At 41.9% G+C, this 26,706-nt stretch overlaps 1 protein-coding gene across 1 annotated transcript in view; it reads right to left on the reverse strand.

Annotated features, from left to right (window-relative positions):
* The window catches only part of Ryr3 (ryanodine receptor 3), a 410,215-nt gene that overhangs the window by 192,479 nt on the left and 191,030 nt on the right, over positions 1-26,706 (reverse strand). Inside the window, 9 exon segments of the mRNA XM_052181674.1 lie at positions 5,957-6,094; positions 6,825-6,927; positions 10,927-11,127; positions 13,230-14,022; positions 15,777-16,003; positions 17,009-17,095; positions 21,761-21,926; positions 24,575-24,738; positions 26,081-26,117. Coding sequence (XP_052037634.1) covers positions 5,957-6,094; positions 6,825-6,927; positions 10,927-11,127; positions 13,230-14,022; positions 15,777-16,003; positions 17,009-17,095; positions 21,761-21,926; positions 24,575-24,738; positions 26,081-26,117 — 1,916 coding nt within the window.

A 26,706-nucleotide genomic window follows, 5' to 3' on the forward strand; every position in this document is an offset into this window, starting at 1 on the left:
ATTCATTTTACAGGCAGGAAAACTGAAACACAGAGCCATCTTGCATTTAACCTTACAGAAGTGAAGCAAAGCAAGAAGGTAAGACTAGGTTGTTTAACTCTCGAGTCCTTGTACATCAGAACCATTTCACTACTATTGAGCAAACTAATGATATATAAGAAACATAAGGATAGATGGCTCAGTGGCTAAGAGCACTGCCTGATCTTTCAGAGAGCCTGGGTTTGATTTCTAGCACCCACAGGGCAGCTCACAGCTGTCTGGAACTCTAGTTCCAGAGAATTCAACACCCTCACACAGGCAGGTAAAACACCAATGCATGTGAAATAAAAATAAATTTAAAAAAGAAACTTTCACAATTGTGGGACATGAAAACATGCCAGGAAGTTTGGTAAGGTAGAACAGGCCGAGACCCGGAGACTTGGTGGGCGCGCACCTGAGGCTTAGGTGACTCCCAGCTCCCTGCCAGACCCCTGACTTGGAACACGCGTCATCCTTCTCACATAAAAGAAATGTGTTATGTAGGTTCATGCTAATGAGGTACCTAGAGGCCCAGGGCTTAGCCAACCAGTTTCTCTTCTAATACATTCCTCCCTTCAAAAGGCATTTAATCTCAGGCCCACCCTGAGACGTGGAGTATGGTTTTACATTTTCTGCCATGACAATAAACTTTTTAGAAGCATGGACTGCTTTTTTTTTTTTTTTAAATCAAGATCTGCTATGGGGAGTCATGAAAAAGGCCTTCATCTACAGAGTCAAAGCTTAATCTCTCATAGAAGGCCTCTCTGCACTCCCAGCTCTAACTACCATCAAGCCTGCCTCTACCCAAGTAAGGATAATCATCCCCACTGGGACTAGCAGAAGCTCCCAGTGCCTTGGGGCCTCCTGAGGCATGGGGTAAGTGCAAACTCCCTGTGTTCTGCCTCCTCAAGTGACTGGGCCCTGTGGTGGGGCAGATGCAGGCCTACAAACCTATACACAATCACTGCTTACAGGGGACATAGTACTTTTATATAAACAATACATATAGGAATATCAATGTCTTAGATCAATGCCACCAAAATATAGTTTGGGTAAGTTATTTGTCTTTAGTTTAATTATAAAATAGGAATAAGAGTGTTTGCTTATATGAGAATCAATAGTATTTACAGAGGGGCTTAAGACAAGGCACAGGGTAATGCGGATATCACATACACACCAAGCCCCTCATCTATGCAATTCCCGGGCCAAGCCTTGTACAGCAAATGTACTGGTGAGCTGGGTTTTATTGGCAGTCCTTTTAGGCACAGTGTTTATATCCCCACCGCATCCCATTTGGATATGGGATCCCCATAGACTCCAGCCCACCCTAACTTGTTGTCACGCCTGGATTCAGCCTGAACTGTTCTGTCTTTTGGAATTCTTGCACAGTGTTGTCAACACAATCTTTTCTTTCCTATTTTATGTGCTTGTTCACATTCTTGCAACACTTTTCCAACCCTTCCTCAGGCCATGAATTGTATTTTTATTTGAACTTTATTATCATAATCCAACCTCATTACTGTAAGAGTAATTTATCTAGACCTAATTTCACTTTTATATTCAAGGCTCCACTTTCCATGTTTGTGAACCTTAAAGTGAATAATTTGCAATTATAGGTTAAAAATTTTAGGTCAATGGAATGAATATAAAAAAAATCCTCACATTAAGACCCAGTAGGGAGAGGTAAATAAAACCTCCACAGAAGGAGAGAAGTCACTTAAGCTCCAATGAGACATTATATGGCATGCTGAGGCAGGAGGGAGGGGAGCAAGGTTAGAAAACTTCATGGAGGAGGGACCACTCTCTCCATGCTGTCTGTGTCTCTGTTTCTGTCTGTCTGTCTGTCTTTCTAGTGTGTGTATGTGCCCATCTGTCTTAAGGAACTTAGAAATTTTAGAAAGGAAGACTAATGATATTGCCCGGGTCATCATTAGATGTATTTTCTAAATTTCTAAATTCTAAATCCATGCAGCCACCCTCATTGGTGTAGTGATTCCACTTGATATTCATTCATTTGTACCAGAGCCCAGGCCTTACTCTGGTTGTACAGAACCCGTTCTCTGCCCAGGAGTATTCTTAAATAAGCTGTAGCACTCAATTGGAGGGAATTTTGGTTTAGAGCTGTTATACCATTCAGTGACAAGGCAAATGCTTCCCCAAGTAGCAGCTTTGGGACTTGATGGATTTGTAGTCATCTCTAGGGACTCCTCTGGTCTGGGCTTTCTCAGAGGAGTGGCAGAGGAAAGCAAGCGAGTCCTGGGGATAAGAATGCCAGCTCAGCTCTGTGAGAGGGAGGCAGTGTTTGTGCAAACAGCGCAGGCTGCGAACAGACAGCATCATACCTCCTATAGACAGATTCACTCCTACATCTAGTTTGTAACACTGCTCTCTACTGCTGTATTACAGAGGGTCAGCACAAGGTCTCTCATGTCAGCAGGGGGCCCTGTCTCCTTTGCTTGCATTGCTTGAGAGACTAAATATCTTTGGGGAATTTCTTTTTACAGAGAAGATGAAGAAAATCATCTCCCATAGAGAAGGCATAGGTACATCACATTTCATCTGTAAAATCTAACAGCTGATCTTCATTTTCTTAACTTTAGAATTCAAGAGAAACAGCTGCTTCATCTCTTCTGGAGAAATAACTCAGTTGCTACAGCTACACATTTATATTTAAAGAAATTCTGTTTGTAGCGGCAGCTTGCAGTCCAGTCTTAGCATGCTTAGCTCTTTTATGAATGTGCTAGACAGAGACATAAAAATATGACCTGGTATGATGGGCTATTGCTATATCATTTCATTATCATATAGCTCTTTGATAATACTGTAAAGGTTTTCATTGATGCCATGGCTTGTAGCTAATTTAAGCAAATCTCTTTAACACAGAGCTACTTAGCAGCATTCAAATGAGTTTCAGAGCAGTGTTGCTCTCTTTCCTGAGACCATCTGATCCACACCAACTGCTCATAAAAGCAAATTTCAGAGAGAGGTTACCACCACCTTACCTGACAGCTTCCAGTCCAAATCTTTGCCATCACTGACTTTTAAGTGTTAAAATTCTGCATGCTATTGGGCTCTGGCTTTCATTGCAAATGATAACTCACAGCAGTTATTAATCTCTTCAGGTATAGGAAACAGCATGGCACTATAGAAGAGAAGACCTGAAGTGAAGTCATAGCTTCACTTAACTCAATTATCTCAGTTAATCAGTGGCCAGGCAAATTTTCTGGATCCAAGAAAGAAAGGAGAATGATTGAACTGGTATCCCTTGATTCTTTTGAGTCCTATTTCCCTCAATTGAGTAATGAAGAAATGAAGAAAGCTAACATCATTAGCAACATTAGAATCTAGTATATGTGGACGTATTTGATAAATTCACTATAATCACCTAAATTCTTTTTGTCAAGATAAATCACATAAGTAATAACATAGACAAGTTATCACTAATTTATAGGATTTTAACCATTTTTACAACTGCCTCTAGTAAAGGAACATTTTAATTCAGCAACATGGCTATCCTGGCAAGGGATTGCATCCAAAGACCTACTATGTAATCTGGCTGGAATCAGCCACGTTTCAAATTGACGGGCAAAGTAATGAATCAGAGAAAAAAACTGCCAAAATAAGTCATAGATAGTATATGCCCAACTCTCACAGGTACAACACAGGAAAGAGAGGGCAGTTCAGTGAGTGCAGTTCAGCTAAGTACAGGCAATGCAGTGGAGTGCAGTGAGTTTTTCAGTTGAGTTGGGAGTCAGTGCAGCGAGTGCAGTGCAATGGAGTTGAGCTCAATCATAAGTTGAATAGAGGCAGTTGAACCCAGAGAATAAGAAAGAGCCAGAAGATTAGAACAAATTGCCAGAGTTAGTTTGAGGCCAAGAAGAGCAATTCAGTGAGAAGCCCAGAGAATCCAGATTGAACCAGTAAGCTTGGAGAGAAGTTCAAGCCAGAACCTCTGAGTTGAGCCACCCAGTCAGAGACTAGAAAGAGCTAGGAAGGGGTGAGCTTATTTAGCAGTGAGCATCTGAGATGACAAGTACATCTGAAAAATAAAAGCTGCTTTTAGATCTGGTGCCCAATGTGATTGGAGAAGGAGAAAGCCCACCAATGATTTGGATAGCAGAGGACATTTGATAGAAATGTTGCAGAGGACAAGTGATATCTGATAGAAAGCCATTCAGAAGAAATTTACCTGGGATAGTCTTCACAGGAAGTATCAGTTCTTCAAGTCTGGCTGGACGCCCAGAGAGACTTGGGAGACTCGGAAGTGGCAGGAGCCTCAAGCCCAGAGCAAGGAATGGCAGAGGAACCTCTGAGACAGTGAATCACAGTAAGCCACCCCAAAAGACGAGTTTAATTATATAGACAGACTTTTTCTACATTAGAAATTGGCAAACTCCATTTCGGATGTTCATTCAGATCTAATAAAACCAAGGGTAGGAGTTGAGGGGATAGAAGCATTATTTGACAAAGCCATTGTAGTAGTTACTGCAATTGTGATCACCAGGGTGAACCCCTCCCTACTTTCAATTGTAATTTTTATACATGTCCTTTCAAAAAAAGGCTGAAAAAATAGCTCTACAACAAGAAAAATTAGCTATGATATTACAAATGCTTTAGAGACAAAAGATAGAGGAAGTAAGAGAACAGGAAGTGCTTAATAGTGAAGCTATGGCAGCTAATGAAATTAAAGATCAAGATAGACAGTCCACTGAACCTATGCCACCTTTTAAGTTGATTAAACTGATCAAACATTTTCTTTATTTCTTGGATCTTAAAACATTCAGGGCACAAAACTTAGATGACTTATAATTCCACAGATGAGAGAGAGGCAGCATGGTGGAATATGTGCGGTTTTAAGTGACAGGCCCATCAGGTATACGTATTCTATTCAAAAAGACAGAACATGACCTGTTTATCAAAGCCAAAATATTTGCATGGTTATGGGCTAGGACTGACCAGTATTGCCAGAGCCATGTTACTATATACTCTCTCAGACGCTTCCAAGCTTCCACTGATAAATTGGAATAATCTATTCCCCTCAGAGACAGTCTGACAAAGATGAAAGGTTAATATAAGGGCAATAGGGTGTATGAACCCCCAAAGTGGTGCTTCCAGATACACCTATCATATCTTGACAGTCTACTTATCTTGTAGATGATCTGAAAGCGTGTTCCAAGATAGATAAGAATAGGGAACAAGATAAAAAGCAATGGCATTAAACCTGGGACTTTTTTTTTTCTTCTTAAGACAAATGATAAATTTACCAAATCTGTAGCAAGGAGCAGACTGGTTTCATATACTATGCAGACAACCTGCCTCTGGGAATGTTAACTCATTTAGAGATAGTCAAGCAAGTCAGGGGTCTTCTTTCAACATGGGTCAAAATGGTTGAAGTTACCTACTGTGTAAAGAAGAGAAGACAGAATTGGGACAATACTTGACATCCTTAAAAAACGGGTCAAAGACTGCAGGCTGCTGCAATCTCAATTCCATAGTAAAGTAAAAAGAGACCTAAAAGTCCTGTTTTACTGTTGTTTAATTTATTTGATTTCAGTAGTTTTCCTTGCTTGAGTAACTGTAATCAGAAGTGAGAGATATTGACAACACTTATAGGTTGAAAGAAAGATCTATGAGAGGATGTCTAAGTAGACAGACAGTAAGATCAGACACTGAACAACTGATCTTTTTTTCAGGAAAATTGCAAAAGTGAATTCCTAGAATCACAGGAAGGCAGAGGAAAATAAAACAAAACAAAACAAAGCAAAACAAAAAACTGTAACACTGACTACCAACTATGATGACAAGATGCCATTGTGTTTACTTCTGAGTTCAAACACCCCCATGTTTCTTTCAGTGTATTGGAGAAAAGCAGTTCCCTTGATTAAGTATGAGGGAGCAGAGAGCTGTGAGCAGTGTGATTGAAAGGCAGTGCACTTACTAGGATACGGCTCCTCTGCCTCTGGTGGTTGCTCCTTCTCAGGCTTGGGGGCACCCTTGATTTTATACACCAGAGCACACAGTTTTCCTGTCCAGGAAGTATCCTCTTCCTCCTCTTCCTCTTCCTCCAAGGGAACCCCTAGCAAGCCACAGAACAGAGTGCAAACCCAAACAATATATTAAGGGTTATCTTAGCACACAAATAAGAACATAGAAAAGAAAATTCCCACCCTTCTGGAACACTTTCAAGAGATTATAGACAGCCTCCTAGGACTATTTATCTATATTATGCCTTTCTAATAGTCGCTAGAATATATGACTTTCTGTGTCCCAGAACATCAAATAAATTTAATCCCAAGGCTTTACTCCTCCTAACCTATGTTAAAAGGGCTCTGGAGTCTCTAGAAATACATTAACATTTATTATTTTAAATGAGAAGCTTGGCTTTTCTCTATGTATTATTCAAGTTACCCATGTACAAGAATCTTAAATGCCATAGTCCACTTAAAAATCCACAGATATGTATCAAAGTAGGGACTGATGACTTAGAATCCTTCAGGGAAAATATCAATACCCACTTTTTGAAAAGTAATTTACAAAAAAAAAAAAAGAAAAGTAATTTACAGAAGCTAAAAGAAAGAAGGATCAAAATCTTGGCCTGCCCGGGATAGCACAGTGTTGCTGTATGTAATTGGGTGAGGTGTGGTATCAGTCTTCCTCCCTCTTTTTCTTTCCTCCAGACTTTCCCATTCCTTCTCTGTATCTTCTGGGTGAAGGTTTTCAGTCTGCCAGTCTGCCAGCCCCAGCTTCTCACTGTCATTCTAGGAAAGGAAGATGCCTTGAAGTTCTAGCCCCTCTCCGCAGCTCACCACAGTGAACCAGAAGGTCCTCATGGAAGTCATACAGCTCCTCGCGGATGTCCTCTGGGCAGGGGCAGTTCTCTCCCAGGTGAAAGTTGAGGAGCATATTGATCTGTGAGGGGGAAAGAGGAACGGCTAGCTGGTCTCCGTGTCAGCCATGGGAGCTCAGATGACGCCTTAGTCACCACTCTTTGAAATTTTTATTTAAAACTTTTTGGAGGTTAGGGAAAGTAAAAGTAGCTAACGGATAAAGGTAGCTTTTTCTTTTCCTTTTCTTATACTAAAGACTGTTTATTATTTGCACAGAATTTGGAGATAATTTGAAATAGAAAACTCTCACCACCCAGATATAGCCTTGTTTCTAATATTTTTGTAAATTTATTTCAGATTTTGAGTATATCCACAGAAACTCAAATCACACTCTCAACATAAACTTTCTTAAAATCCATTTTTTAAACTTACTTTGCCTTGGGCTATTTTTAAAGCAAGAGTTTAAAATGTGTGCAATGTATTTATTTCATTCTGTGGATGGATAAAATTTTATGTAAAATTAACCATCTGTTATGTCTTGTTTATATTTTTATTATTTTTGTGAGTACCTGGTGTGCACTTGCATATGGGCATACCTTAGCCATGGCATGCACTTTGAGATCAGAAGGCAACAGCCTCAGGGTTTGGTCCTTGTCTTCCATCTTACTCGATACGGTGTCTTCGATGTTTTGATTTTCACTTCACACACTAAGCTAGCTGGCCTGTGAACTTTCTGGAATTCTCCTGCCTCCATTTTCTTTCTCTCCACACGAACATTGGGATTACAAATGCTCACATTCTGCACCAGCTTTATGAGAGTTTTAGGGATTCACAATCAGGTCTTCACACTTGCATAGGAAGTGCTTTTACATACCAGACCATCTCCCCACTTGTATCTGTTTCTTCTCATAAACAAAGTTGCTTTGAACATTTTATATACTTTTTATTCACATGGCTGATCATTTTCTAATAATAAACTAGAATCAAAATGAATGGAGCAACAAGTTGGTACATTTTAATGGCTTGTAATATGGATTGTAAATCGCTTCCCAGAAATCTCACAACAATTTGCATTATTTCAAATTTATATAAGTGTGTGTTACTTTGCCATCTCTATTACAGTAATGAGAGCTTAACACATTTTCAAATATTTTTCAGTTAGATGGGTGAAGAATGTCATATCCCTGTTGCTTTAATTTGCATTTAATTGCTGAGGTTGAAATTTTCTTTCCACACATTAAGTCTAATTTTATTGCATATTTTGTAAATTTTTTTCTGATGCTCTTCATCTATTTTTCTACCAGGTAATTATCCATTTGAAAATTAGTTGGTGGAGTGCTTTTCACGTTTGTCAACTTAGGCATTTTATATACTTAACAGATTTCTGGAGCTTTAGTTATTTATATTACATACTCAATAGATGTTTTGATCTTTAGTTATTTATAATATATACTCAATATATTTCTGGAGTCTTAGTTAGCTTTTAATTTTTGTACAGTGTGGGATCTTCATTTAGGTCTGGCTATTGAGATTCAGATTAATGTCCTGTATTCACTCTGCCGTTCTTTTTGCTTTTAATATTTTGTCTTATTTTTCTTGATGTTTTATTTGCTATGTTGTACTCTTGCAGTTTAGTGATACTAAGCTAATTTACAGATTAATATTTTAAGTAAAGAGGACATACAAACTTACAAAGAGAAATGATTATAGTGAAGTTCATTTATTAAAGCAAAAAAATTCTGTTCTAGTAATAAATATATTTCATCATTAGCTGACAAGAAGAGACCTAGTAGCTACTCCCAGAGCCCCTGCAAGGCTGAAGCAATGTTGAATGTAAAGATATTTCTAAATGTAACCACCACACAGTGTCATGAAAAATGTGCAGTCCCCAGTGGCAACAAAACAGGCCACTTACTCTGCTGTCTCCATTAATCATAAAAAGTAATGCTAGAGGGGTCAATTTCCGTACATTCTATTTTTTCAAGTGATTCTGCATCCTAACCTCTGAAGTTGATCTAAATTGTCTTTCAATGACATTAAATGCTTCCTTTCATTGAGAACTCTATGGGCAGGTCTCCTCATGACATCAATTCTCTGGTAGAGGTGGAGATAGAGCACATGAATTTGTTAGCTCTTAGTGCTCTTTTCTAGGCCACCAGCATCAACAATGCCTGAAAACATGCAAAAAATGAAAAACCCTGAGTCTTACCCTTGTCCTACTATCTCAGAGATCCCAGAGAAAGGGTCAAGTGATCTGATTTACTAAAATTCTTTGGTGACCTTGTTTAAGAAGCATTGGTCTATGCCTTAAGGAAGAATTCAAGTTATAGACTACTTAATGGTTTCTCTTCTTAGAAGACTGGAGGAGAAGGAAATAGAAGTACTAGGGAGGGTAGAAGAAACGTTTTGAAGTTATAATGGGGAAAAGGAAGATGGGAATCAACTCTCTTCTTCTAGAAGCTTAGAGCATGTTGGCTAGGTTGCTGAGGATAGAGATGTCTGGGCTAGAGATGTGAGGAAATGTGTGACCTCTGCTCAGCAGGCCACTCACGCAAGGCCTTAGAAGAAGGTGTGAGGCTGCAGGTTTCTCTAATACTAAAACTACTGGCTGGAGAGGGAACAGCTATGGAATTCTTATTCATTCAGTGGCAGGCATCTTGCTAAACAATACATTATCTCATGGTATCCTAAGTAGAACCCTGGGCTATAGATATAAACATAACCCCACACATAGCAGAAGAAACTGAGACAAACCAGTCAGGAACCCAATGCCACATGTGAGTGATGTGGAACAGATTGACAGTGTTGTTAACTGATGCTGACATTGGTGTTATAATTTCTGCATTACTGTCTTCCAATTATTCACAAAGGTTTGCGAGAGCATCATTTGATCAGTGCCATGGGGGACATTCACACTCACTGCCAGTCTGAAAGAAGCCAGTAGCGTTTGGAATCTATTCTCCTACTTCTTGGGTGGTAGTTGGTGTCATAGCATATTCATGCATTTGGCATGGTGCAATCATCTATTTCAGTCAGTCCCAGGGACCTTCATATCTAGAAAAATGACTAGCTTTGCCTTCTCTCTGGGCACTGTCACTCAAGAGTCTTTTGAAAGCCACAATATGTGGTTCATTGGCAAGACAATATAGATATCTATGTCCCATAAAATAGATTGGGAAAGTAATTGAATGAACTTGTAGTTGTGCCATTAATATAAAATAGTGGTAATTATATCAACAATAATGAATAGGCTGGTTATTAAATATTTATGAGATTAAAAGATGCAGTTTCAAAGACAGATCTGGCTTCCTCACTGAGGGATTTACATTCCTTTTGAACACTTAAGGAACAGTGGCCAACTAGCCTGGATAGCACTGTTATACCACAGGGAACAGTGGCCAACCAGCCTGGATAGCACTGTTATACCACAGGGAACAGTGGCCAACCAGCCTGGATAGCACTGTTATACCACGGGATGCCATTTCTTTATTAACTGCATCTCGAAGTCCCCATCTCTCTCAGCAGTGACAACCACAAGTAAGTTCTATATAAGATATGGCAAAATGGGATTTGTGGTGAGTCCTATCCTCTAGGCTTCATAGAGCTAGGGAAGTTTAATGTAGACTTAAGTTAAAGGGCCTTAGACATTTCAGGAGAGCAAGGCCGCACCTCAACTTTCATAAACAGGGCACACCAACTACTTTATCTCTGATAGAAACTTCTGGAAGAGTTAGCAGCATTTTTCTCAGTGTGTCGTGGCTGAGGTGGCTGTTGAAGCTCAACATACCTCTGGTTTTCCACTAATTTGTCGAGGGAAGAAGAGGGTGGAAGAAGAAAGCTCTGCCTTATTCTCAGTTTAGAAAAGGTTCTCCCCCACCCATCCCTTGTCACTGCCAAGATAATTGGCAGGTACCCCCCAGTCATTATTTCCTTGAGATTCAGTCTATCTCTTGATGTTGTGGTGATTCTTCTAGGCTTCCATGACTCTTTAGTCTGTTGAAGATACTACAATGGGTTCAGGTATCCTGTTCTGGGGTTTTGAGTTCCAGAGGAATTGTATGAAAACTCAGATGGGACTCACCTGCTCCTGGGGTGGCGAGCGGAACTCTCTTGTCTTCCGGGCAGTTAGGGCTGCAGACATGTTCAGGGCCTGCATGAGCTCATTGTAGCGGAACTTCTGATTTGCCTGCAGCTTGGACACGTAAATGTCACCAAATGCCACAATAGCCTCTACTCTGTGCTGCAGTTCACAGTCACAGAGGTAGCTAAGGAGTTCACACATCTGTAACAAAAAACATGTATATATACATCCATAGAGAATGCACTTAATGCTCACGGACACAGTTGTCAGTTCCCCACTTCACATACACTAACATTGAGACTTAGGTGAGTGTTTTGATTGATTCATCTAGTGCTACAGAGTAACCATGAAGCTACTGAATCTGAGGCTGCCTAAACCCACAGATGAACTGTTTAGCCATTAGGGCCAGGGAGTGAGAGACAAAAGAACTCACTAAAAGCAACATCTTGTAGCAAATGCTTTCCTGGGGAGTCAGGTATGAAAACCAGCATCACATGCTCATGTGAGCATAGCTTTCCTTTCTCTCACCACACAGCACAGGAGACTGGAAAGTTGGGAAGCTTGTTGCCCATCCCACCTTCCCAGGAGGCTGCACTGCTCATCCAGTGGCCAGTTCTTTTGTTATTATAAAGATCTTATCATTCAGTAAACTTAAGTTGTTTTAAAACTAAATGCTAGGTATGAGAAAATTGTAAAGGTTGGGGGAAATTATTCAAGTCTGAAAGTGTTTTGCTTTCTATTAATAGTCCTGCCTTGGTGACAAGGATGCACACTCATGCGTCCACTGTTCGGTGACTTCATCACAGTGAAAACATTACACATTTGTGTTTTGAGTGATTGTCCTCTGAGACCACCATATTGGGGAGTTCAGTTGCACCCCTTCGCAAAAGTGTTTTCCAAGCTAGGCTTGATGGCTATTTGTATCCCCTCGTAGAGGAGCATAGAGGATCCAAAGACCCTCACCTTATTATCTAGACTCTTTCCACCACATGTTGTATGTATTATTTTAATTGTACATGACCCCAGGGAGGTGCTAGAGTACATAGGCCAGAAAAGATGGAGGGAAGAGAGCTTCCATCTATATAGTTACAAGGAGGACCTCATTCCTGCTAGGTAAAGAGTTTGCAGGTGTGACCTGTTGAGGGAGGAGCACGCAGACCCCTATAAATAGCTCCTCACCTATGCTCTGTAAAGAAGCCAAATAAACTCACTGGTTCTTTAGTGCGAATTTTGGTGTAATCATGCCTGTGTTTGACATTAGAACCTTAGAGAGAGGGGTAGAAATATTGAAGGGTTAAAGATGTTACTTGCCTCTGTCCCTGGGAAGAAATTTTAGCAACAGACAGTTAGTCTCTCATTAGATGGTTATTACCTTATACAATCACTCTCATATATGTGCTCCATTGTCAACTGAAGTGTCATTATGGAGTGCATGACTGGAGATCTGATGTTCACCTTAAAAATCTCTGAACCACAATAGATGCCAGTTCCAGAGGTCAAACGTGAAAAGGAAGAAAAACTACAAGTGCTGGTCAGGGGATTCACACTAAAGAAAAGATCTTGGCTCTGTATCACAGTGGCATACATATATCATTTAGTAAATGCTAAGGTAGAAGTGTGTGTGTGTGTGTGTGTGTGTGTGTGTGTGTGCGTATGCGTACACACATGAGAATGCCCATGTGATTTTTGTATAGCTACATTTTCCCTCTATACTTGATATCTTAATTATCTGACTATATAAATCCTATCATATTAGAAGAGAGAACCTTTATCCTAGATTCCTTCACATTCTTTTATAGAAGATACTTCATATCTTTTATGAAAAAATATATTTGGCATTATCTTTTTGCATCACTTCCATTTTCCAGACAAGAACTCTAAGGTCCTGACTGGCTGATGACTTGTGAGTTTCTGTATCCAGTAAGCCACAGAGGAAGGGTAGAATCTAGGAATGGCTGCCCCAAGGTCCCTGCTCTTCTTTTCTCCTTGTCTCAGTGCTCAGAAGACAAAGGTTATCACCCGGGTCTCAAAGGCTCAGAGACTTAGGCAACCTCAGCACTGTGAAAGACTTCTATATGGCATCTAAACATTTAAAATTATCTTACCCATAAAGTTTGGCATTTTCTTGTTGTCTTGGGGAAGGTAAAGGAGTATTTCCCATGAAAATAGGCATCACTTGGGGACTCTCTACATACCTCTGCTTTAGTAGAAGACTCAGGCTTGTGCCCGCAGTCCCTCATACCCAGGCTTTCTCCTCTCCCTTTAGGGCACTTTACCAGAGTATATGTGTTGCTCTCAGTTACCTGCAGCTTGACAGACTCTGGTAATCGGGTCTGCAGCAAGCCTTTGACTGGAGCTTCCTTGCTGGCCTTTTCTCCAGCCTCCACTGCCTTTTCCTCTACATGGGTGACTTCTTTTCCTACTCCCTCTTCTGTCTCCCCACTGTGCTCCCCAAACACAGAGGGATCAATCAAGAGGAGAATCTGGCGAACATCATCATCATCAAAGACTCCCATGACTAACAAGGTTCCAATGAGTTTCAGTACAGGCACAAACTGGAACTCCACAGAACCGCCAACAGGGTCCCGGATGTGGGCCCCACTACAGTGCACAGCTTCTGTCAGCATGCTCAACGCCTTTGTCTTGAGAATCTGCAAGGGAATCTCGGGGCTCTGCTTCTGATGCTCCTCATTAGTCACCACGAAGCAGGGGGTAGAGAACCTGAAGCCAGGCTTGAGGCACGTCCTCAGGCCCACCCCAGGCAGTCCATGCCTCTTGGACTCATCTGGGTACAGGCGGATATTTCTGGTAGTGCTGGTGATAGGGATGATGTACTCATTCTTCATCATCAGCTTCCTCTCCTTAGCATTGGCCAGGTGGATGCTAATGAGCAGGTCATAGAAACCAGACCGAAGGAGGCCAGGCAAGTACTTATTGTCAATGGCGTAGAAGAGCTGGGAGAGGTCCACATGGCTGCACAGGGCAGAAGCGACTCTGCTATTTCCCAGAGCGCACACAGCGCTGTAGAGTCTCAGTGTGTGGTAATGGAACTGCATCAGGTCCTCCTGCTCACAGAGCTCAAGGATGTCCACACACCTGAGGATGACAAGATGACCCACCATTCCACAGTGAGAAACAAGTGCCAGGATTTAGTGTAGTTGCCCTGTGAAATCCCAGAAAATTTAACCAGCTCAGGGGAGACAGAAATCTCTGCCATGCTTTTTCTAACAGCGTCTTCCTCTTCTCTCAGCTGTGGTCCACACCCAGGTTCCTAAGGATATACTATTATCTCATTACAATATTCTAAAAAGCCCAGGAAATGGAAGAAATTGGCTTATCAAATATCAAAATCTTGAAATGGAAGGGGGGAAAAATGCCTAAAACCCCCAGGAAAAAGACACTTGGGAATATGTCAATGACTTGGCCTTCATATCTAAAGGTTCAAGTGGATCTGTTTCCAGACACAGCTTCTCAGCTCACACCCACTGCCACATCCACAGCCACATGCAGTCACAGGACATCCACTGCCACACCTACATCCATATTCATAGCCACACCCATTGCAATAGCCACACCAACTGTCATAGCCATAGCCACGCCCACTGCCATACCCATATCCCCTTCCAGTTTACCATTCACCCCATCTGTGTTGTCCAGCTCTGCAGCACCTACAAGGCTTTTATCACCCTTGGAAAACAAATTCATCTGCACTTTTGTTCTTGAGAATTAACACTTTTCCAGTTGGAACTCACTGGCCTAATCGAGTAGGTGATTCCTTCCTGACATCAGCAGCTTCCTTGCCTGTGTGTTGCCTCCTTGTTCATGTGGTCCCAGGGATGAATTAGATTTTCATTTTGTTTCTCTTCTCATGGTGTGTTCGGGACCTTGGAGATGGGCTTGTTGGGATGTGTAATGCTTTTTTTTACTTTCCCCATACTCTCCTGTCTCATAGTGGTCATGATCAAAGGGGACACTCACAGGGGAGTCCTTTGTGAGTGCAAAACACCTTCACTTTCTGCACATGCTTTTTCATTTGGACTTTTAGTATTTACTTTGTGTAGATAAGTGTTCTACTGGCGTGTATATTGACGTGTCCTACATGTATTTGTGGTATCCACAGGCCTGGAAGGGACAATGGATCTCCTGGAATTGGAGTTATATATGGTTGTGAGCTGCCATGTGGGTTCTGGGAATTGAACCTAGGGCCTCTCCAAGGACAATAACCAGTGAGCCATTTCTTCAACTCTATGAACATAAGGAGTTGTTCATGGAACAACTTAAGGAACATTGGCGATAATAATATCCACAACAATAAGACTTATTCAGCTCTCACTATGGCCAGAAATGGCACTGGAGTGCACCCACAGGACCTTACTCATCCTAGCAATAGTGTGGGTGAGCTTCTCTTTTTACAGTGTGGCTGAGGTGGGTGTGGGTTGGAGTATGTGAGCAGCTTACCAAACAATATATCCACAAGTGATGGGATTGAAACCAGTCACTATCCTATTAACAAAGGATCCCATTCAAACCAGACATGAGTCATTCCTTGTCTTTTTGTAAAAATAAAGTAAGTATATTTCAGGATCACTTGTATTTTAATTAAAGGCATGGATGTATTTCCTGACTACTAGTCTTCAGAAGGTAGCATGTCTGGGCACCATGGTGTATTCTCTGCTGTTTTTGAGTAAATGATGACATTTGGGAAAGAGAAAGGACAGAACTGAGGTACTGTGGAACATTAACTGTAGTTATCTTAGGACAGCTTTGAGCCCACTGCAGATACTCATGGTCCCCTCTGGAACTTTCTGGCTTCCCAGTATTATCCCTTCCTCCATGGGCCCCTCCAGTACCTGTTCTCCTCAGGGATGTGGAGGGCCATCATCTGCAGGGGTTCTAGGCACTGCACTACCCAGCCATGGCGCTCGCTCACCCGCTCTGTCTCCACTTTGAGGAAGCTGCTGGGCATGCGACTCCAGAGCACAGGCTGGATGGTCTGGACATCCAGCCGAGGTGGACACTGTGGGATGGGGTTCTTCTCTTCACTCTTAAATATGGCTGCCGACAAAGGCATTGCATTCTGGAGGCAAGGTAGAAAGACATCAGGGAAGAAGAGGCACGTCACAGGGAACATCTCAGTTGCTGGCTCATGCACCTGGTCTGGGATCATCGATATAACTGGTATAAATTAAAGAAGGACCATATATCCTGAGGATCTCCAAAGGCTTTGCCACCACTAATTACAATGGTACGCAATGGTCTATGTGAGAAGTAATCAATCCTTTCAACAGCCAAACTGTGTGGAAAAATAGGAAAGCAAGAAGGCATATTCTATCATCAGAACTTCCCAGAAAATTATAGAGGCCTGAGAGGCAGAGAGGTGAATGAGAAGCAAGCATCCCAATGCCTGGGATTTAGCTGGGAACCAAATTCAGGTCCTCTGTAAGAGCAGCAAGGGCTTTTAACTGCTGAGCCATCTCTCCAGCCCTATAAGTGGCCTTTAGGCATCGTCTGGGCTGGAGGAGCAACTCAGTAGAAATGTGTCTGCCTGGTACGTGTGAGGAGGCCCTGCAAAACGAGTAAACAAACATTGAACTTCTAGTCCTTGTGGTCCAAAGAAACGTTAGAGTTCATGCTGGTAATCCAGGATGAGTATGGTTGATGCAGGGGGATTTTCAGAAGTTCAAGTCAGACTCTAGACCCAAGTGAGTCCCCTCCCTATCTCAAACAACAACCAAAGTTTAAATGATAAACAAGTTATGGGGAAATGAAAGAAAGATGGTTTGAGGAGTTCCTTCTCAAATTTCAAACGCAGAAATATTGAGTGTGAAATTGTATGTCGCTTGCAAAAACAACGCACATGCCTCACAGAGACAGCCCTCACACCAGAAGACACGGAATACACCTTCAATCCCAGCACTCAGAAGGCAGAGGCAGGAGGATGCTTGAGGCCTGCCAAGGCTGCACCGTGAGGTCCCTCCCATCTTAAAAGAAAAGCCTTCAGCAATCACTGGGGTCATCTTTTGAGGTGAATTAACTCAAAAGTGCTGTCTTCCCTTGGAGGGTGTGTGTGTCAGATAAATACCTTCAGTTTTCCAAGTTCAAACTGAAACAAGGAAGTGCTTGTTGGCTGGAGGAAGACCGCAGGGAACACTTTGGTGTTAGGTTCCACCTGGAAACCAAAACAAATCAAGAGGTTTGCCTAGGGCTATGAGATCACAGTGTGCTCCGCCACTGGCCTTAGTAGTTAGTCACCTCACTTAAGTTTGCTGAGAAAAGACAACTGTCTGGCTGGCTTGTCCCCTTGATCAGGCACTTCTCAGAGCCCTGGCTTGTCTTACTGGAGACCAACACCGCTCTAGGCCTTAAGTCCTTTATGCTTTGGACTTTATGCTTTATGTTTCTGCCTTAGGTACTGACAGCCAGCAGCTTTCCCTAGAGGTCAGGATCAGAGTCATAAGGCCAGAGATATCCACTACTCACCAGTCCAGCAATTCTCTGCTGACTACTGATCAGCAGTATGTTTGGGTAGTGACCTGGGATCATTTTTGAAGGCAAATGGCAGGTTCACAAGGCATACCAAGACACCCCGTAGTCAAAATTCTTAAACCCAGCCTGTGTGCTGGCATGGGATCTTATTGGGAGAACTAATCTGAGCACTGTAGAATAGGAAGTGACATCTCTGTCCTGTACCCATTATGTATCTGTGAGCACATCATAATCCTCACGATTCACAAGGTCTTCTGACATTGCCAAATGTCCCAGGCTGGGAGCAAACACACATAGCAAATGAGAATTGATGCTGTACAGGTGAGGACTAAAAGGTCCTTGATTGGAACATGGGCCTTGCCCTCTCCCTGAACTGTGGTGGATGCTTGTGTAGCCTTTCCCCCACTTTACACATGCTTTATTTATGTTTAAAGGGTTTGAGATTCTCTGGTTGGCTTCTAGTTGCATCTTGCATTCTTTCATGGGGCATTTGCACATCACACCAGGGCTCCACTTATTATGTGTTCTCTTTGATGTATACAAACTTAGGTAATATTAGCCCACTGCCATTAAGTAAATGCAGTCACTTTGGAATTGTTGCAACTCTCCCTGCCTACAAACTCAAGGATGAGTAGCTGTATTGACTATATCCCGAGAGTTCATTATCCCTAGGTCTTCATTTTATTTCTAGCAAATAGAAAGGTACAAATGGAGGCTGTAATTCCTTTGAATAGGATTCTCATTTAAACAGCCTGGCTTTAAAGTAAGTTGTCTTATACGAGATGGTTTCTGGTCCCTCAAGGATGACTTATTGCAAACTTTACAAATTGATCGACCAAAGTCCCAAACTTTCCTCACATCTGACTCATGGAGTACACTGAAAGCCTTCAGACAGAATATTTTCTTGTGTTGAGCATACTCTCATGATGACAAACAATGCAGATTTTTTTTTTTGTTTAGGTCTAAAACAAGAAGAAAAGAGAAGCAGAGACTCCTCGGGGTATACCAGAGGGGAAAATGGTCTGAGTGATGTGGTAAATATAATTCTAGAAGGCTCTGGAGGACCTTGGATTTATTTATGTGATTATGTTAATGGAACACAGGATTATGTATGTGCAAGAAAAGCTGTTAACCAGTTGAACTTGAGCTGGAAAAAGATGTGGGCTTTATTTAATTACGCAAGGGTAGCTTAAAAGTAGATTTTTTTCTGTTTTTTTCTTTTGTGGAAGTAGAAGGGAATGTTGGAAATATCTAAAGTATGAAAAGACTATGCTTTAAAGATGGAGGGGCTGTGTGAATCGACTGTAGGCACTCTGCTACCAGAGAGTGAGTCCAGCTACCAGTCAGTAAGAACACAGGACCTCAGAACAGTAGACCTAGAGCAGGAAGAACTGGCTACTGTTAACAACTCAGAAAATCTCAGAAGGGGTTCTCTCCAGGTCCTCCAGAGAGCAACCTGGCTCTGCCCAGCAGGTGCCTTGGTGTTTGCCTTGTGAGACAGCCTGAGCATCTGGCAAGCCCACAGACCTCGGAAGTAATGAATGCAGGTTGTTTTAAGCCACTGATTTTACGACAACTTGTTAGGCAGAAAAGCAAATACAAGTGATTCCCCAGCCAAGCCCGTTAGTCTGACAAGAAATTCCAGTGAGTGCTCATGAGGTGCCAGCTGCTGTATCATGGTCAAGGAGCACAGAGCCCGCTTCCATCCTGGGAAGGCTTACCAACTGGAGGGACTGCCCCTGCTGCTGTGCAATGAGCAGCTGGACTCCAGCTATCATGGCCTTTCTTCATTGTCAAAGCTACGGTTCTTTTCATCACTGGCTGATCTATTTGTCCTTGTACTGATAGACATCCCATTTCTAATCATGTGTGAAGGTCAGGCCCTAAAAACTGGCCTGAATCTACAGCTAGCCTCTCTCATAAATCTGAATCGCATAGCCAGCTCTTCCTTTTACACAGATGATGTAGGGCAGTTACCCAGGACTAACTTGAATGTATATTTTAGTTCTCACTTTTAACTGATCACGTTAAGTGGGCAAGAGAAAGGATTTTAGAATGCATAACACCATTTAATGGGAGGCCTGGAAACATTGTTTAAGAGAATCTTTCTCTCATTATTTTGGTCCATTCTGAATTGAAGGCCGGTGTATAAATATAGCTGGTCTGTTTCTCTTGAGATAATTGAAAAATGAACATGACTATAGCTGTGGAATAACAATGATCCACTGACAGGGACCAGACACATGGCTGGACATGCTCTGTCTCACTGGGATTAGAAAGGACTAGTTGAGTAGGAATCTCCCAAGGACTCTCAGCAGAGCTCTACCACTCTGCCACCCAGCAAAGTCCTTTGGGATTGGAGCGTTGAACAGAAGAGTTTAAATGTATTGAATAAGGGAGGCACTCCAAGAGCACCCTGCTCAGTGACAGCAATGGTCCAACCTGATATTACATAGGAATCACCATGCAGGATGTGATGAAGTAGCAGAAGTGTCTTCTTTTGTCTATAGTATCTTAGCCTCATGATCTCTTTTCTGAGGCAGGCAAGTCAGGGCTTCTGCAAATGCCACCTTAGTTTATTGCTTATTCCTTAATGTTTACTGATCTCTGAAGTCCAACAGGTCATAAAAGTTATTAGATTGTCCAAAATTCTCTGCAGCTCAGAAGGGACCCTTCAGTCCAGCCCATTTCAGAAGTTAATGGGAAAACACTAATGGATTCTGAAGGACAGCAGTAATATACATAAAAGCTTCTCAAGGGATGTGGGCTGAGGGAAGCATCACCGTCAGAAAATACCAGAGGAGTACTTTAGTTTCTTCCCCAGAGCCTGGCTTCACGAATGCCTCTTTCTGGAAGTGGCTGGGCCCTCCAGATGCCAGGCAAGCTTGCCAAGTGTTGGCTATGTTCCTCCTAGGAGCAGGTTCTGAGTGTGTCATTCACTGCAGGAACTGCTGGAGAGACAGAGCTGTCTCCCTGTCAGTGGGATGCTTCTGACATGTAGACAAAGTTGGTCCACCTATCATTTTTGGTTGGTGAATCTTTCAGAACTGGAAGGACTGCTATACACTTTATTCTGTCTCCCCAAGCAGAGACAAGACAGGTATTACAGGTATTACAATCTGGTGACCTGGGGCTAACCAGGGCTTTTATCGACTATGTAACATCAGGGTATAGCATATCTGTCGTGGTTCTCTAAGCTGCTGACCCTAAGACTACATTTAGGTTCCTTAATTTGTGCACAGCAATCATGCTCAGAGACCTCCCAGAGCTCCCTACTTCCTCTATATTCCTCTCTCCCTTTACAAATGGAACCCTTGTTACCAATCATAGGGCCACCGTCATTCTATCTGTTCACCCACCATACCTCTCCAGAATAATGCTCTTCCCCTGCTCTCAAACCCAAGGAATCTTTTCTGATTGCTCTTCACTGGAGAAAGGTCTTTTTGTAACTGGTTTAGCAAATTCTACCTACACCTACTCACTATCCTGTGCTTAATAGTCTTGGGATTGCTTGGCAATACAACCCCTTAGCCCAACACTTCCTACAGTAGACTTTATGGGTCTCTGGGCTCGAGAGTACTGCAGGTGAAGGTCAACAAAGCAATTTCCCGTTTCAGTAACTTGAGAAATGCTTGGTTAGACAGGTTCCTTCTCGAAGCGTTCCCAGATTCTAGTGGACTAAATGTTTATCATAGATTTTAAGAAAAAAAAAAGTAGAAGACACGACATTTTGCCAGGTTCACATGGCTTTCAAGAAGAACATTCTCTGGGGTGGCTGTTAATGATAGGTGTGTAAACGAAGGTTTTCCTGGGGAATTCTATTGAAGTTTACAGTTTATGAAAAAGGAAAATGTGTGACTTGCAAAACAGATCTGAAGGGATCACATTAGGTATCCACTGGGAGGATAAATAGCCTCTCAGTGAAAGGAACACATCAGTTTCCATAGATTTCTATTTTGAGTAAATAAGTGTTTTAAAGTGAGAACTATTTCTGTTTACCGTTTAATTCTTTAATCATCCATCTTATCTATCATAGACAACATAAAGACAGCCGAGATATATTTTTGGAATACATGGATAATCTTTCAGAGCTCAATAAGGAAAAACTGTTGTTTCCTTTTAAAAGATGATCAGTATATAGAAATCATGCAATACATAAACATATTTTTCTCTGTATAAAATACAATCATGCTGTGCTTACTTGCTAATCTAATAGCCAGTAGTCTGCATGGGCTTACCAACAGGGGGAGGATGATGAGAGTGGAAAAGAATTAGGAACATAACCATAAACCCCAGGCCCAAGGCCCAAGGCCCAAAGCAAGAGCTTAGCCTCAGAAGCCACACCTACCTGGTAGCAGGTGCCAAGTTCCTTCCCATTAGCAGAGAAGGACAACATGCCCATTGCCAGATCTAGAAGGCAGCCAATCTCCAGGTCTACATTGCTCCGACTTGATCTTTGGGAACTGGCTACAATGTCCCCACCCCAGACCATGTAGCAGTTACTGCGTTTCACACTGAAAACCAGAGAAAGGAGAGGAGTTGTAGAATATGGTGGTTTGCAAACACAACACGCTTGTAAAATGCCTCAGAACTCTCTCTATGAAATTTTACCTTTAGTCCTACATAATTGTTTTCTTGAATGAAATTGTTCAGCTTCAACTAAACTTACTCAGGCATGAACCATTGTGTGTGGGAATGTGGCAGTACGGCAGGCTGCCTCCTCCCAAAGACCTCAGTATTCAGATAACTATTTCTCAATTCACAAGCAATTCAATCTTCTGATACTCAGGAGAGTAATACTCCCATTTTAGGGACAGAAAATCAAAGCCCAGAGAGGAGAGACGACTTCAGGCAAATCTATAGAGGAATTTGGATGAGGAGCAAAATCTTTAATCTGGGTTCAATATCCCCATCTTCGGAATCACAGGTCATAAAGTGCTTGAAAACTTGGATCATATTCTTTGGAATGGCAACTAGGATCCAGAGAGACTGTTTGCCTCTGATGGATGCCCAGCTCCCTAAACCATCCTGCACTGTACTTCCTGCTCTCCTCACTACTGTCTGCTGGCCTCACTACCAAATAGCCTAAAAAGCTAAATAACCACTTAGGTTTCTCTCTCACTAGCTGTTTACCAATTCCGGAGTGTAGAACTCCATGTGGTTTTTATATTTAAAGGGAAACTGTGATGGTCAAAAGCCTCCAAAGATTCCCAAACCAAATTTCTTTTCACTTCTATGGTGGTGGGACTCAAACCCAGGATTCTATGCAAAGCAAGGAAGGGGCCTACCACTGGGCTGCATCCTGAGAGCTACCATTTTTTTTTTAATTGCAGGATTTTATACCCAGAGTAAGCTCTTGAGAAGACAGGTCATGTACAATGTGATTCTCAGAGCCTCTCACAATGGGTGGTGACAAAGAAGCAGTCAGTCTGTCTCCTCTCCAGCTCTCCTGTGGTACAACAGCTGAAGGACCTGGGCCTTTGGAATGATGTGATGTGGCCTTTCTTAGGTTTAAGAACAATTGATTCTCTACTTAACGCAAGAGAAATACCTTTGAACACACAAACCAGTTTGATGTAGCTTGGCCTAAGTTCTTGTTGTGGCTTAGCTGTATGAAGGAACCTAGACCACACATTCAGCACTGTGTGGTGGACAGTTCCCTGAACCCTGAAGACCATTTACCTCAGAACTGTTCTTTGGAAAATCCAGGCTCAATTAAGATGTTTTGTTTCCTTCTGTTTGTAGAAGTCTGCCACTTTCTCCTGTTAGTGCAAATCCCCTTTCTAAGTACACATCCCTTTCCTTTCCTTTCTTCTTATCAGGACAATAATGGGTCTGTTTTCTCAGGATGAGTGCCCCTCGGTAGAGACCTCTGCAAATTGAGTCTTCCATTTATAGCTATGGATAGGTTTCTGTAAAGTTTGAACTCAAGCCATGCTATCCCTGTTTTATAAATTACAGAATTCAATTACTGATGTATTGAGCTGTGTACTGTGAACTGGCAACCTTTGTGTGTATTTTAAAGATAGCAAATTTAAAATGCCCTTGAAACATGTAAAACTAAATTTTGTGTTTATTGCTTATTATGTCAGACAAATAATCAAGAAATACTGAGCATCGCAATGTGCCAGGCCTTGCTTTAAGTGCTGAATATTTATCAAGTACTTAAGATAAGGCACTGTCTTAAGCATTCTTTTACAAATTAACTCATGTACTTCTTATTACACTCTGGGATTTGAATAATTATTTTATTTTATATAAAAGGGAATCAAAGTTCAGGTTCACATGGCTAGTAAGTGACTGAGAATTAATTTCAAACCTAGTCAGTATATCTAAACTTGAATTCAGTCTGTGCTTTTCTTCATCTGCTTACAGGGGTCTGCCATTGAGTGACATGATTCTTCCATGACTGAGAGGTTTTGATGAGTCCTACTGTATAAATGACTTTGTAGAGTGTAAAGGCTTCCCTGAGAAAGAAATCTACCACATCTTGGTACAGAGCTACACAGGGAGATGATGTTCCAAACCCATAGGAGAGGAAGTAGACAGATGATGTGACATAGGATTTAAGATGATGTTTGGGACACATCTGGGCAAAGGCTTTCCCCAGCAGCAGTGCTGATGGACAGTGGCAGGCCTAGGTGAACCTGAAAAATGTTTCCCCAAAGTACCCTAATCTCAATCATTGGTTGTTGTTCATGGTTCTCTCTTTATATTCTTTCGGCTTTGAGATATCATAAACTCTTGGGACAAGGGGGTTCTGATTTGTTGGTTGCTTTGTGCTAGTGATCATCTGTTCAATTTCCTCTGAATTGTCTTCTCTTAGGCACATAGAGACTTTTCTGTCTTGTTCTGATTTTGAAGTAATTGGGGCCTGCCTCAATATCATGGAACCCAAATGTGGAGAGGGCTCCCTGGCTCCAACTATTCACCCTTCTCTCCCTTTCCTGGATTGCGATTTCTGTATGTGATGAAATGAGCCTCTGTCTCTACAAACACTTCTTGCCACTGTCCTTGTGATTCCAGTTTCCTTCAAGATTTTTAATCAGTTAAGTTCCTATTCTCCATTTCAGATAGGCTGGGATACTTTCTTCATTTGGGGGTTGGGGTGGGGTATAAATGAATGCTGTAGGGAGAAAGGAACTCCGTGGGACCCCCTTACCTTTCATGGACCCGGCCTCGTTCATCTCCCAGGGTGACAGTCACGGTGCAGTTTTTATTCAGGTCAAACTTCTCACTGTATAAATGGTAGTCTGGAGTCACCCATCCAACCCAGACACACGATGGGTCCTGCCCAGCAAAAATGCGGATAGCGTAGTAGCATTGCTGTGGAGGGGACAACGAAGTGTGTGAAGAGTGTCTGTCTGGGGAGGAGAGCTGAGAGATGAAATCACTGAGGACCTCACTTGGCTCATTTCTTGTGAAGAAGCACACACTGAAAGTTTCTTTTTCTTTCCCTATTGGGTTTCACTTTGTAGCTGGAGTTGGCCTTGAATTTGTTGTGGTAACCCTCCTTCCAAAGCCTGTGCCACTACCTGGCTCAAGGCACTGTTGAAGGTATGTTGTGCTACACTCTAGATGTAGGACAAGGCTTTTTTTTTTTTTAAATGCAAAGTCTTGAGAAAGAAGCTGAAAAAGAAAATGCTTATGCCCAGCATAAGGTCACACTTTGTGTGACCTTTATGCCAACAACAGGCAGTGGTGAGGACAGCAGTTCTCAATGACGATAATACAGTCTGTGAAGCTTAACACCATGTTACAGTAATAGCTACAGTGCCAAGGATGATGCCAACTTCATTCCTTTCTTTATGACACAGAGAACTTTAATTATTTATACTCTGTCGAATTTTATTGACTGAGAGAAAACAAAAAGCATCAGCCAGGAAAAACTGGGCTTGAATCTTTGGCAAAACTGATTATTATTGTGTGAACTTGGGTAAGTGTTTTGTCTTTTCTGTGCACAATATCACATATTTCATAGGAGTTATTATTAAGTCAATTAAAGGGAGATTAAATGGGTGCATATATAATATTCTGACCATAGTGCCCACACATAACAGGGGTATAATTTGCTACAGCAAGAATCTTTGTTTTGGCGCTGTTTTGTTTACAAACTCAAGGGTTACTTTATAGACAAGGAGGGTAGCATGTGCTTCTCTCATAGATGCCTGGCGCTAAAGAAGAATGAAAGGAGGAAATTGGAACTTTTTTTCTGTCTATTGTCACTGTGGAAAGGAACCTGAAGCAGCTTCTATCCTCCGGCTGGCTTCCTGCTCCTTCTTTGATTGCTTTCAAGATTGCTACTGGCACTGAACAGAGACACCAGGGAACAACTCATAGAAGTTGACACAAAAGTGCAAACAAAAGGATTTAATTGGGACTCTTCCAACTCATGTTTCTTTCAATCACAAAGGCAGTGATGGGTCCCTGGTGGCAAATGGGCAACAAGGACACATGATACCCAATTAGGAACTCCAGGTTGAGCGCTGTTTTCATTCCCTTATTTGAGAAACACCATACAACTTGTCTGGAAGCATCCAAATGTATATTATGAGACAGAGCAATTGACAATTAAAGAAGATCTCTAGACAAATCTTTGCTGTATGGGGCATATTACGAGGCAGAGCAAACCAAATAATTAAAGCCATAATTGAGCACATTTACTTACTGTTGTTGTGTGAGAGAGTATTTCTTGCATCTGCTTCCTAGGGGGAGATAATCCATGTTTTAGTTATTCAGTTGTATAGAGAATCCCACAGTTCTGACAGGCAATTGATCTACCTTTAACGATCAAGGCAGGGTTAGGAAGCTGGCTGTTTTCTATACACTAGTGACTGTAATTGGTCTTGGGAGTTGCCCATTTGTAAGCTGCTGCCACAGGCAGTACTATGAGTTCCAAGATTCCCCTTGCTGCAGGTTGTAAGCTAATGTGGAGCAGGAAGGGGGGAAGCTATGATAACACAGGGAGATATACCTCTGAGTGGGTTACAATGCTCCCTCAAGCAGCTGTGCTTATTCAAAACCTTGATGGATAGTGAATTGCTACAAGAGATTTGGACAAGACAGCTTAGACAGTAGGCACACAGCAGTGATTAAAAATAGACATCAAAGTAAAGAAAGACAGCAAGGAATCCATTCCTTATCAGTAAGGAAAAAAATCATATTACTCAAGAATCACAGAGAGACAGGGTTGAGAAATGCCCATTACCATGCAAAGATGGCAATTGGACTCTAGAAAACTTTCCTTTCACAAAGCAGTCTTTTTGCCCCTAAACTCCAAGAAGTATGAACACA

The sequence above is a fragment of the Apodemus sylvaticus genome, chromosome 5 (genome assembly GCF_947179515.1).
Source record: "Apodemus sylvaticus chromosome 5, mApoSyl1.1, whole genome shotgun sequence".
NCBI classification, from domain to species: Eukaryota; Metazoa; Chordata; class Mammalia; order Rodentia; family Muridae; genus Apodemus; species Apodemus sylvaticus.